The sequence below is a fragment of the Choloepus didactylus genome, chromosome 13 (assembly GCF_015220235.1).
Source record: "Choloepus didactylus isolate mChoDid1 chromosome 13, mChoDid1.pri, whole genome shotgun sequence".
In the NCBI taxonomy this organism is placed as follows: domain Eukaryota; kingdom Metazoa; phylum Chordata; class Mammalia; order Pilosa; family Megalonychidae; genus Choloepus; species Choloepus didactylus.
Genome location: NC_051319.1, coordinates 68,794,668 through 68,808,188, shown reverse-complemented (window position 1 = coordinate 68,808,188; position 13,521 = coordinate 68,794,668). Strand labels below are relative to the sequence as shown.

The window sequence follows — 13,521 nt, the reverse complement described above, 5'->3', positions numbered from 1 at the left end:
TCCGACATTACAATAAGTCCTTCTTGCTCTTGTCTTTCCACAAAATCTCTGGCTACCTTACCCAACCCCATTCAGCTTTTTAATCTACCTCTTCTACTGAGGCCATTCTCTTGCCCCAGGGCAATCCATTTACATAGCTGCCTGTCTTTGTCTAAGCTTTGAGTACTATGAACAACTGTTTTCCTTTTAAAACACAAAATAGATGCAAACATTCCTCATTTGTTACTTTATTCCCAGCATCTAATACAGTGCCTTGAACACAGTAATCACTCACCAAAAGTTTGCTTAATGAACACAAAAATCACCTCAGAATCATACAGAATCATATAGTTGATTCAATTTAATTACATGGAACAAACATTTACTGTGCTCTAATCACATGCCAGGCACAATGGAAGTTAAAGTGCTTACTAACACACAGTCCCTGCCCTCCAATAGCTGTTCATCATCCAGGGAGAGAGGAAGAGGAAAAGGTATGATGAATGGACAGTCAGATTTATAGGGAGGGTGGGAGAAAGAGAGAGAGAGAGAGAGAGAGAGAGAGAGAGAGAGAGAGAGAGAGAGAGACAGACAGAGAAGGAGGAGGAGAGGGAGGTAAGGTAGATTAATGTCATATTTACTTATATAAGCTGGGGTATACATTAGGATGGCAATAAAAGTAAAATATGTGTGTACTTTTCAAAAAATAATTTTAATCAAATCTAAAAAGAAGCAATATGTCTGAGACTAGTCAAATAAATCAGGATTTCACTCCAGGGGAACAAACTTTGTACAGTTCTCTGAGGCAGCTGGTTTTTTATACACAGAATACATTGTGATCCAGGAACACTGACTGTATATCACAGGTAGGAATACTTCTTTCCACTGACAAGGAAAATAGTCTTATTAAATCTCATAGGGAAGCCTTTGTGAACCTGAATATTTTAAGGTATTTTTCAGTTCCTTAATCTCCCATGTATTTTAGGAAGGGAAAAAAGATACAGAAAGACAGCTATGAGTCACAGTTATCAATTTATTGCCATCTGGCTATTTGAGACTCACATGTCAATAAAAGCAATTACTCTACTGGTTGGCATGATGAATACTGATTATCAAGGAGAAATTTGGTTGCTGCTACAAAATGGGAGAAAGAAAAACTATGTCTGGAACCCAAAAGATTCTCTGGGGGCCCCTATTAGTACTTCCATGTCCAGTAATAGAGGTTAATTACAAACTTCAGCAGCCACAAAGAGACAGGACACCTAAGAAATCAGATCCTTCAGGAGTAAAGATTCGAGTCACTCCATCAGGTAAAGAGCCCCAAGTAGCTGAGGTTCAGGCTCAGGAAGGGGGAACTATGAACTGGAGAGTGGGAGAGGGAAGCCATACATAGCACTACAGCCTTGTGACCAATTTCAGAAAGTGAGCTTGTCGCTGCTTGTACTATTTTCTATTTGCTTGTTATCTGTATGTATTCATTTGTATGTGGTAACTACTTTTTTCTCTCTTCCTAATTTTTATTTATTTTATATGCAAGTTCTCAGATATTAACTTTAGTCTTAAGGTGACATTAAATTTGGTGGAATTGTGACTGAATTTGAGGATAAATTAATACAACCAGTGATGGATGCAGCAACTGTTGGGACTTGCATCTCTGCATTTTGAAAAGAGAGTGAGAATTTCTTTATTGTGAGATGGATGCCTCTGTCTGGTTAGGTAGAAAGACAGTTGGTTTGTTGACGTACAAGAGTTAGAATGGGTGTAGAAGCAGGGAGGGTGACATACGGAAGCTGAGTAGCCAAATGGGTGGACTGGTACTGCCAGTTATCACTTTATTGCCTCAGCTCCAAATTCACCCTTCATAGACTGCTCTGCAAAAGTGGATAAGGGCCCTTTAAATATTTTTTTCCTTTGCCAGTTGGCTTGGTGTTAAGCATTTACAGTAGAGGATGCTGGAGAGACATCGCAGGAGGAAGTTTTTAATGCTGCTTTCAGTGTGCTTGCTCAGCAGTCCCCTAGAGTACTTGTAGCTTCTCTAGCACCCAGCTCCTGTAGTGCAAGAAGAATGTGAGTAGATTCTCCAGGATCTGGCTCCTGCAGCACACACAGCTTTCCCAGGACCCAGTTTCTGTAGCACAAGTGGCTTCTCCAGTCTCAAGCTCCTGTAGCATTGCTCTTGCAAGTCACTGTGGCCAGCAGTGGCCACAGCCAGCAACTTCCCCTGGCAGCCCTCTGGGTTTTTGTTTTTTGTGTTTTTGTTTTGTTTTGTTTTGTTTTGTTTGTTTTGTTTTGTTTTTACAGTAGATTGCCTCTGGTAAGATGCTTCTTCATGAACAGCTTTCCTAAGTATTCTACAAGGCAGATTTCTAGCAAGTTCTGGAGAGCACATTTCCAGAAAGTTCTGCAATACCTCTTTGCCATTCAGTGAGTCAGGGCACTCTATCTCAGCCCAAAGGATGGTAGCTGCTTCCTGTAGCTGTTATTCCTATATTCTTTGGAGTCCTTTTCACTTATTATTAACCAACTCCTCATTACTCCAAACTTCTGTCATAATTAATAATTCTTTATATTAAATTTTCACTGTTCAAATTATTATGTGTCCTAGTCTCAATAAGCAGACCCAGCACTTAGCTCTTTGTTTCTAAATAAGATTATCCAATAAAAGAAGAGAAATGGAGAAATGGCTAATTCTAGGGCAGGGACAGGAGAAATACAAGATGAGCCTGGTGTTCTTTTGCAGTACCAGAAAACAAGGAAGTTGTCCAAAAAAAAAACAAAAGGATGGGAACATGTCATAAGGACATAAGCCATTACCTCAAATAGTACCCAATGGCCAAAGCTGAAACAATTTGTGCAAAAAAATAAATAATATTGACCTATAACACAAAATGTCAAATTTATACATGAGTCTACACTGATAAAAATAATGATTGAATAAATGAGGGAGAAGAAACAAATCTTCCTTACAGAAGAATTTCATTAGATATAGGTAGCTATTCCCCCCACCAAAGAGGTGGAGCTTAATTACTGCCCCTCACCCCTGAGGATGGGCTGGGCTAGGGACTTGCCTCCAAAGAATTGAAAAAAGAAAGGACAGAATAGTAACTTCATGGGGAGAAACTTGCCAAACACCATCTCTGCCAAGTGAGGGAGGTCAGTGGTGCCATGTGGATATCACAATATCACAGATATGATGGGACAAAAAGGGGACTTGTGTATCTATAGCATTCTTTCTGAACAACCATAAGCCTGGTTTAATCATGAGAAGACCAGATGAGCACGGATTGGGGGACACTCTACAGGACACGTGGTCAGTCCTCCTCAAACTGTCAAGATTGTGAAAAACTAGGAGAGACTGAGGAACTGTCACAGACCAGAGAGACTGGGAAGACACGACAATGGAAAGTTGTGCGGCACTGGGATTGGATCCCAAAACAGAAAGAGGACATGGATGGAAAAACTGACAAATCCAGAAAAACAGATAAAATCCAAATCAACCCTGGAGTTTATGTAACAGTAATATACCAATGTCAGTTTCCAAGTTTTGACAAATGTATCATAGTAATTTAAGATATTAACATTGGGGAAAACTCGATGAGGGTTATAAAGAAACTCTCTGTACTATCTTTGCAACTTTTTTGTAAATCTAAATTGTTATAAAATAAACAATTTATCAAAAAATAATTACTGTGGTTTCTGTCTCCTGACTGGACCTTATCTGACACAGGAGCTAGTTTACTTTTCAGGACAATCATTTTATGGACCTACACACATCATCTATGCATAACAATAAAGAGAGAGGAGGGAGCATAGAAATAAAGTTCTTGGAAATGAAGATATTTTAACTGTGCTACTTAGTGGATTATTAGAGCATACATTTCAGTTCAAGAATTATCTGGCCAATGGTAAACAAAAAGGTATGTTTCCTCACAGGTGATATCAGAGTAACTGCCAAAAAAAAAAACCCAGGTAATAAGACCCAGTGCTCCAGCCCAGAATAGCATTTTCTTATGTGCTTAAAAAAAAAAAAAGTGTCAGAAATGTTTTTCCAAAGACATCTTCAAACAATTTGGACATCTATTCAGGTATATTTATGCTCTTGGTCATTAAAAAGTCAAAATACGAGTTGTAGAGAATAAATTGAAAGTTGTCTCTTCACTGTCTTCCAGAATTGAAAGAATGTGTGTACTCAGAATTCCAGAGGCTTCATCCAAAAGTCAGTCAAGTCCAAAGAGAATCAACAGTTTGTTTTCTAGAAGGTCTAAATCAGTTTTAGAGAGTCTGAAACCCATGTAAGCTTTTGCTGTGTTTACACAATCCTCAGTCTGATTACTTAGCTTGAGGTAGGCTGCAGTTTATGAGACAAAGTGTGAATACAGCTAAAGTTATTCCACAGCATTCTTGCCCGGGAATTAGTAACAAACCTCATTTTTTTCAAATGAAGAATACACCCACTCTTCCCTTTCCCACTAGCTAATAATAATGTTATTTTTCTTCAAAATGTCTAGGCACAACTGCTTGTTAAGATGGGCAAGTTAATGAAAGCAACATCTCATTTGAGGTCAGTCTGCCAGAAAAATGGACATGAGCCAAGTTCCACATCCCAAACATTTTGCTTCAACAGCATGTGAACAAAATGCCCACTCTCCTCCTGATCTCAAACAAATGCAAAACAAAACCCTGCAAGACTGTTATGCATTGGAATTGAGAAACCTGTCAGGGGCAGAAAAACACACACAGACATGCACAAACGCTCCGTGTACAACAACAAAGACTCTTTCACATGGAGTGTTCTGTGCACAGACAGCATCAAGGACTTCCCCTGGAGATGTAGTTTTAGGAAGCTGAGAGAACACAAATCTGAAACAAGTAGTTCTAATAAAAGTAAACTCCCCAAGTAAATATTCTTAAAACTAGCTTTTCTAGACAGCATAAAGCCGGTTCGGACTAATTTCAGAAAAGTATTTGTTGGCAAAAGAGGACAAATTTGTGCTGTCATGAGAACTTGCTTTTTTTTTTTAAATTGGTATTTCCTTTTGTCAATATAAAGTTTCATGTGTTACAATTTGGTTGCACTTTAGTCCCCACTGGTATTTTTTGTGCAAAAAAAAGAATAAAGGAACAGGAAGTGTACACAGCAACAAGCTAAGCCCCAAGACTTAAGTTTTAACTGTGAAATTTAGAAAAGCAACTGTATTACTTGGCATTCCAAGATTGAAACCTCATAATACTTAATATGGGATTTTAGGTGCAGCCTGCTTATGCTCCAAAATACCATGATGCTAGAGTTATAACTCTAACACAATAGCAGCAAATTATTTGATTTGATTTTAGTAAGTACCAAATTGTTCAACAGTTTTCTTTTATTACACATATTTTTCCTCAAAGTTATCTGAGGAAGTAATCATTATTTGCATCTCGGAACTCAGACATAAATAAAAGCATCAAAAAATACCAATTTTACTTCTGAGTTAAAATCAAAAGGTAGTAAATTTTAATGACCAAGGAAATGCTACAGAAGAATTAACAAGTTAAAAGTGAAGTTAGAATATAATATGTATGTTACCACAATGGCCTTACTAAAGTAGGGAATCTACTGAAATGGGATCTTACTCTGGAAAATGCATTCATATTCACAGAAGTATCAGATTCTTGAAATCTCTTTCTTTCCAAGTACCTTTCTTCATACTCAATTAACAACAATTCTGTATATATAATACATGCACAGATTTAAAAGGAACTGTGTAAGTGAGTTTGTTTTGGAATCCATGCCATGTTCTGCACAGGGGCAAAGATGGAAACCCTTGGCTCAGGGTAATCTGCAGACAAGAGGGCCCATACAGCAAAAACATCACAAGACAGACAACAGCAGGTGAAACTTACCACTGGAGCAGTTGGTCCCACCCCAGCCAGGCTCACACTGACAGGTGTTTGGAGCAATGCAGTGACCATGGACACATTTGTCAGTGCAGTGGGCTGTCAGAGAGAAAATCAATCAAATGAAGAAAGTTGGCACAAGAAAAAAAAAAAAAAAAAAAAAAACACAGCTGCTTCACAACACAGTCTCAAGTATCACTTAAAAACAACATGCATGCCTGATAATTTTTCTCAACCATGCCTTAGCTCTCTTACAGTCCACTGTTTAAAGAAACAATTCCTCATCTTATTTTACCTCCAAATAAATTCCTTCATTTCTGCTATTTAATTCTACTTCATGCTAAATTAGGAAAGAAATTTCAAGGAAAATTGCCTAATATACTTTTTAAAATAATTGTCAATGACTACCAAATATATCCTCTCTGTGTGTTTTAGTTTGAGCATATATGGACGTAGCAACATGTCACAAAGCAAGGTATCAGGACTCCAGGGCAACAGAATAGACCAAGAGGTCATTCTCCTTATATGATACAGTCACCAGAAATATTGTGAACATGTTATTCAGATCTTATTTATAACTATGATATAGCAGAATTATATGCCCTCGTTATGTTGAGAATATTAGAAAAATGTTTCCTAGGTCTTTGGGAAATTTTTAGATCCCAATTCCTTTCACTTTTGAATATCTTAGGTGTGGTCCAACCCTTGAAGACAAGGGCGCATCATTGTAAACATGAGTTGATGGAGAGTCTAATGATTTCCAAAAGCAAAGTTCAGTTGGCTGATAAAAAAGGGATATCAAAAATAGGCTGTGCAGTCCATCAGCATTCCCTTCTACCTCATTGACACATTGGTTAAGTATTCTTTAAAACACCTGGATATATGAGCAATTGTGAGAACAACTCGGAAGGAAGAATTTTTTTGGTTCAGATATTTCAAAATTTTCTTTAAGGGTGAGATAAGATGTCTATGCTTTATAGATAAGTTTCATCAATTTATATGTTATTTCAGAAGTAAAACAGGTTTACTGCTCAAACTTTATAAAATATCAACAAGCAAAAGAAATGTCTTCCCAGGTTTCACCAACTATTGCTTTTTTTGTGAATGTAGAGCTTTTCAGAGTTTCTCCTTCTATATAATTTTTCTCTTAGAAATAGAAATAATTTTCAATATAATGGGAAATAACTTTACATGTTATTAAGTATTCTTTTATGTGATTTACACACTATTTCATAGTATGAGTATATCATAATTTATTTAACCAATTTTCCTATTGGGACATGTGGATTGTTTAAAATAACTCTATTATAACGAACTATATTTAATGAACAATGTTCAATATATAGTTAACTATACATATCCATGATTATTTAAGATGAATTCCTAGAATTATATTTAAGGTTTTTATCAAAAAGATTGGCAGGATTTAGACAGGAAGAAATATAAGGAAAAGACATTTTAGGTGAAGAGAAAGCAAAAGCAAGACAAGGAAAACGAGCAGTTCTAGTTGGGTATAGGGTTTGGGGTAATAGCTATGGAAAGATGGAGGGACCTTGAAAACCAAACTGAAGTGTTGTGACTTTATTCTGAGAATTGACAAGGGAATAGTCTAATGAAAGGTATAAAATTTGGTGCCCAAAAAATCATCAGGTAGAGGACACCACAATGGAATAAAATGTCCATAAATGTTAGGAAATAAGTTCAGGATAATTATATGGCACCGAGGCAATTTGATGAGGGATACCATGCCAGTGGTCTTGTGCCCCTGGACCACAGTAGAATATTCTGGCACTAGAGTTTCAAGGAGGTACTTGGTGCTTCATAATATTGGATCCAAATAATTGCATATTTAATTGCAATTAAAAGCCAAACATGCAAATTGCTGCCTGCAACATTTGAGCATACTGGCCCTAAAATATGTTGACCTATGAGGCCAGGTTAACCCGATAAGTGCCAGCCTCAGGGTTCAGTGTTCCCTGCCATTATTATGCATGTATTTTAACCTGCAGATAGGCCATTCATTTGTAGGGTCATAGCCCTCCATTGTGCTTTCCTTAAATTTAGGTTTGCACGTCTGCCCATGTAAAACCAAACAAGCGAGCAAACTATTATATCTTAAGTATGCAAGGATCAATTAAATGCCACAGAAGGCAGAAGGCTCAGGTCTAACCATGTGGCACATGCTCTGAGAGCTGTGTCATACTATGTTATATGATATCAGGTGCACAGAACACTTCCACCATACAGACAGTGCTGGTACCCACTGTAAATTTTGGTGCTTTGCAATGCGAACGAATGCATTAGTTTGTGACATATTGTTAATGATCTGCATTTGAACCTAAATTTAACAATTTCTCCTCCTTCAAGACACTACAGCAATTTAAAACTTTGTAAATCTTGAGAAGTTTAAAAATCAGTTACTATCAGTATTCAATGTGATGTAAGAGTTTCTTGAGACTGTGAATTTCAAACAAAACACAAAAATTGGATGTGATGGCTGATGAAATAGTGTAACACATGACCCTGAATTTCAAATGTTTGGGTTTCTGTTGTTCTTGCCAATTGATTTTCTACTGACTAAATGTTATAAACGTTAGCTTATAAAGTAAATTTTTATTAATAAAACAGTATTTTATTTGTTTTTATATATTGGGATTTTGCATAAGATTGCATTTGACAAAAGAATTAATTTTACCTTTTGAGAATTTGAAAACCTCTGGGTCCCAGGAAGCCAGATTGGATCAGAGTGACCTGGGTTTGCATAACTCCCTGGGAAGGGGCTGGTCATGAGAGGAAGATATTTGGGGTACCCTATAGATAGATCTCAATTTGCTGCTCCCCCTTTCTTCTCAGTCATTTCAGATTTTCATTCTTTATCTTCCTTTTGCTTTCTTTCTTTTTGCTCTCTCTCCCCACAAATGACTTCTATGATAACCATAATTACCAAAGAGGCTGTAGATTAAAATTTGGTTTTAGTTGTGGCTGTGTTGGCTCTTAAACCCAGGGAGATCCCAAATAATTTCCAGTGTACCCACATGAATCTCCTAGTAAGAAAGATAGGATTGAGCAAGCAGGTCTAGCACCCTTCCCTCAATATCAAGATAACCTTTATTAAAATGGATAAATAAATGCATAAGTTAAGCACATGTTCCATAGAATTTAGAACCAGAAATGTATATGCTTGACTCCCAATTGATTGTTTCTTTGTAGCTCTTGTATTTTTTTCATTCCAAAAGAAGATAATAAAAAAATTTCTATTTGTAGAATCAAAGGAGACCTGCCTCAGAATGTTTTGAGATTGCTGAATAATCACACAAATGCTCTCATGTTTGCTTCCTGATGGTATGAACTTTGTGAAATAACCCCACAAAGTCTAGTCAATTGTAATAGATGAAAATAAATCCTGTGATGGTAATTTTTAAATTTAGATTATTTTTATGAAAACTTTGAGCTAACATTTGGCCAAAGTCTGAAGCAAAATTCAAAATTTTTAAGCATAAAAGAAATTAGTCTGTAAGTTAATTAGGAACTGGAAGGGAGAATCTGCTTTCCTAATGATTTTTTTCTTTAATTAAAGTCAATGAAATCACCTCTGAGCATTGAAGCCTAAAGTTAAATAACTGTCTAAATGATGGGAAAGATCATTGGGATGGAATCTAAAAGGAAAGAAAATTGTAAAGAATCTTCATATAGCACAAAACTCTGTCATACATGTGTCATCTCTGCTCCACACCCTTTTCCCCACCACCTCTGGACTCTCCACATCCAGCCACAGCCATCACCAAGTATACTTTCAAGAAAGTCAGCAGCAAAGAGAAGCAGTGGTGGAGAACAGAGTAAGCTATGGTGCTCTGTATGTTCCCTAATGTCCCAAATGACCAAGTTGCAGGAACATTACCCATGGCATGTGCCGTGACAAACATGGACCTCTGTAGGAGATCAGGTGGGCTAGATCCCTACCCCAGCTTCATCTTCCTTCATTGAGCATCAGATGCCACCTTCTCTGGTGCTGAACTTCCAACGACTAACAAACTTCACATGAGAAACCGAGGGAGGTTCAAAACATGAATTTGTCATGCATGAAATCCCAAAGTGAACTAGAAAAGAAGAAAAGGAGCAAAAGTCCACTCTAGAAAATAGTTTATAGCTTGGGTTTCATGAACAGGTACAAAGGATCCACCTGAAATTTCGCCATCAATGGAATCAGTCATTTTATTCCCTATCCATGTGCTTTCTTCTTGTTTTTAAAAAGAATATTAAAATCAAGATAATCCTAGCAAAGACGATCTATCCAATAGGATTCCTTTTCCTTCCCCTCTTTAAGAAAACCATTGAATATCATATTTTGAGTTGTCTTGGCATTTTTAGAGGACAGATAGTAGCTGAATCTATGGACCCACACTCATTCCACTGCTGTAGACACATCAAGCTGCAAGAGCAAGTTGAGGCATCTTCTCTCTCAAGAACCAGGAGGCAAGAGATGCTGATGAGAAGAACATGCCACATCTTTGAAATGAAAGCTGTGCTCAGTCTGTCTGCCTGATGAACAGGTGAGGACTGACATGATGACCCTGGAATCTTCTGTAATTAGGCTCCTTTTTCAGCCTCAGTTCCTAAACCCATTTAAATCCCATTGCTAGTGTCCTGGACCTCATTCCTTTCACTTGTAAATACTTGGCTTCACTGTTGAGAGTCACTAACCGAACCAAATAGTTTTCTCTTCTGCCATATACATTACCCTTTGGATTTACACCTAGGATGTGATGAAAAGTTGAGAATCAGAGTGGGCACACTAAAAACTTCCTACTAAACCAATTATATCTCTAAACACAGTATATATCTTTGTCCTGAAGGATATAATATAATCAATTCATTTAATTAATTTTGGAAAATGCTCCAGCATTAAAATATCTCTTGAAAATAATTGCCTAATAGGAATAAATGCCTTCCATCTTTCCTCAGAAGTTCCTTTTATTCTGGTGCTGTTATGAATAAGCAGCACACATCATGAATCTTGTCTTCTCTTATTTATTCTGTGAGTTGCTATAGAGGAATTAGACTTTTAAAGCGAATGGTGCCTTGACTGAACATCATTCCCTCATTTTTCAGTCAATGAAACCAAGACTAGGAAAATGAAACAATTTTCCCAACATTCGTAGCAGTGTGAAAGGCAGACGTGGGATTAAACTCTGGTCCCTGACTCCTGCTCTGGTGTTCTTCTCATCACACCAGTTGTGGACCAAGCATGTGGTGGGTTTTAATGGGAGCAGGATGGTGAAAAGCCTGGGTAAGATAGTAGGGAAGTTGTAGCAGATGACTAGGAGTCAAGATTCAAAGGAGGACACTGAAGAGGAAGAAAGCAAATAGAGAGCTAACTTCCAACATAAACTTCATTTCCTCCATACTTTTGTCTGAGGCCAATTCTATGCAAAGTCTTTACAAAATCTAATTTCTACTACAAGGATCAGTACGGATAGGAATTTTTTTTATTTTTACAACATCATGCTGAAACCCGCCTATTGTGTTAAGTTGTAAAAGGAAAGGAAATTCTCTCTTCTCTTCCATTCAATATATACTGATGGAGCAGACACATTGCTAAGCACTGCTATGGATATAAAAATGGCAGAGTATGGACTTTAAGTCTGCAGAGGAAGTCAGATGTAGTTTCCCCATACCCAATAAATACAGGGGTAATAATAGATGTATGAGTAATTACTGTGGGACCACATTGTGTCTTTCCATTTATATGAAATGTCCAGAATAGCCAAATCTATACAGATAGAAGGTAGATTAGTGGTTGCCTAGGGCTGGAGGATTTTCAGGAAAATGAGAAGTGATGGATAATGGGTATGGGATTTCTTTTCAAGGTGGTAAAAATTTTTTAAACATGTGGTGATGTTTGTACAACTCTGTGAATATATGTAAAATCATTGAATTTTACACTTTAAATTGGTGAGGTGTATGGTATGTGCATTTTATCTCAATCAATATTTATAAAAATACTATGGGAGCTCAGGGGAGGGGGCAATTAATTCCAACTGGGATGGAATTAATTAGAGCAGGTCTCATGAAAGAGAGAATACCTGAGCTAAGGAAGTAGACAGCTTTTTAATAAATTTGCAGGAAGAGTGGCCAACTAGGGCTGCATCACACCACATCCTCCTTGCAGTCCATTCCCAAGTTGCCTAACCCATTCTCAGGGGCAGGGGCAGAGATGGTGAGCTCTCTTCTCACAACCACCTATGGTCCACATGGCTGATCAGTCACGGAAAGAGTGAGAGAAGACTAGGAACCATGAAGTTTGCATTTGGTAAATGTAAAGAAAAAAATTCCTTGTCTAAAAGTCCTCTCCCTCCATTCCTGATAGGGATCTCATAGTTCTTAAGGATAAGTAGAAAGAACCATTATTAGCAGTGTTGTTGGCAGACTTGCTAATACCCAATGTCTATTCTTCTCTCCATCCTTCTAACAGAACCCCAATTTTATCAGGGACAAAAACATGACCAGCAATAAACTACATTTCCTGGCCTCCTTTCTAGATTGATGTGTCTATGTACAAAACAACACATGAGGATGGACTCAATCAGTAAATGCAATTTCTTTTCTCTTCCTCCTTCTTGAAGTCTAATGTGTGAGCAAAATGACTAAATCTGTAAAACCCGTCACTCAACACTGAAGCAAGGACCAAGAAATTCCTTCATGTATGAGCAAATGTCAGAGGCTGCCCACTTCCAGTCTTCTCATTACATGAGAAAAATAAACCCCTAGTATGTTTATACCTTTATTTTTCAGATATCTATCTTTTGCAGCCACCATGATTCCTAACCAATACACTGCCACTTTGGGAGAGCTTTCAGATGTGTCAGTTACTAAATAAAGTAAACATTCACTCTAGCAGAATAAATTGAAGGTAATCCCTATGAGAAGGAGATACATGAACTCAGAGTTTCCATTACAACTTAGAAGTAACGGAACCACAACCCAAGTTCAACTGGGATGGCCAGAAGATGTTAGGGGCACCAAAAATCCAGGCATCAGATACATATTCCATCCTCTCCCCAAAGCCCCATTCTGGCTCAAATTATGATAAGAGAGGAGTTGAGTATGCATACAATAAACCCTAAAACAATGCCCAAAACAAAACTAAGAGTTGTAGTTAAAAAACCAACAAAGGAGATAAAATAGAATTATAAAAATATTCAACCTAAAAGAAGGCAGAAAATGGGAACAAAGAACAGATGGGGTGAGAGAACCTCAGATGGCAGCTAGGTGAGACAGGGCAAAAAAACACCTCTGTGAAAAATACTAGATAAAAAACAGAAAGTGACCCAGAACACCAGTTCCAGAGTAGCACCAGCCAGACAAGGTCTGCTAAATCTACAGGGACCGTGCATTTGGTGAAACCAGGAGTCTGCATTCTGAAACAAGTGAGTGAGTCAGCTGAAAGTCCCTTGGCCACGCTGCGGTGTGGGGAAATGGTGGGCTGGCATTTGGAGACAGACTAGTTCTTTAAAAAAAAAAAAAAAAAAGAGCCCGGGAGCAGCTGCAGATACAATGGGGAGAGCCCCACAGTGAAGCACGGTGGGAGCAGGCTGGGCTAACACCTCGTTGTCTGGTGTGGAGGATACCCCTTCCCACACCTGCTGCTGACTGTCTCAGGCCCAG

General features: G+C 37.8%; 1 protein-coding gene across 5 annotated transcripts in view; it reads right to left on the bottom strand.

Annotated features, from left to right (window-relative positions):
* The window catches only part of MEGF10 (multiple EGF like domains 10), a 174,296-nt gene that overhangs the window by 85,596 nt on the left and 75,179 nt on the right, over positions 1 to 13,521 (bottom strand). For all 5 annotated transcript variants that reach the window (XM_037802087.1, XM_037802088.1, XM_037802089.1 and 2 more), the window contains one exon: positions 5,863 to 5,955. In XM_037802087.1, coding sequence (XP_037658015.1) covers positions 5,863 to 5,955 — 93 coding nt within the window. The remainder of the gene's footprint in view (positions 1 to 5,862; positions 5,956 to 13,521) is intronic.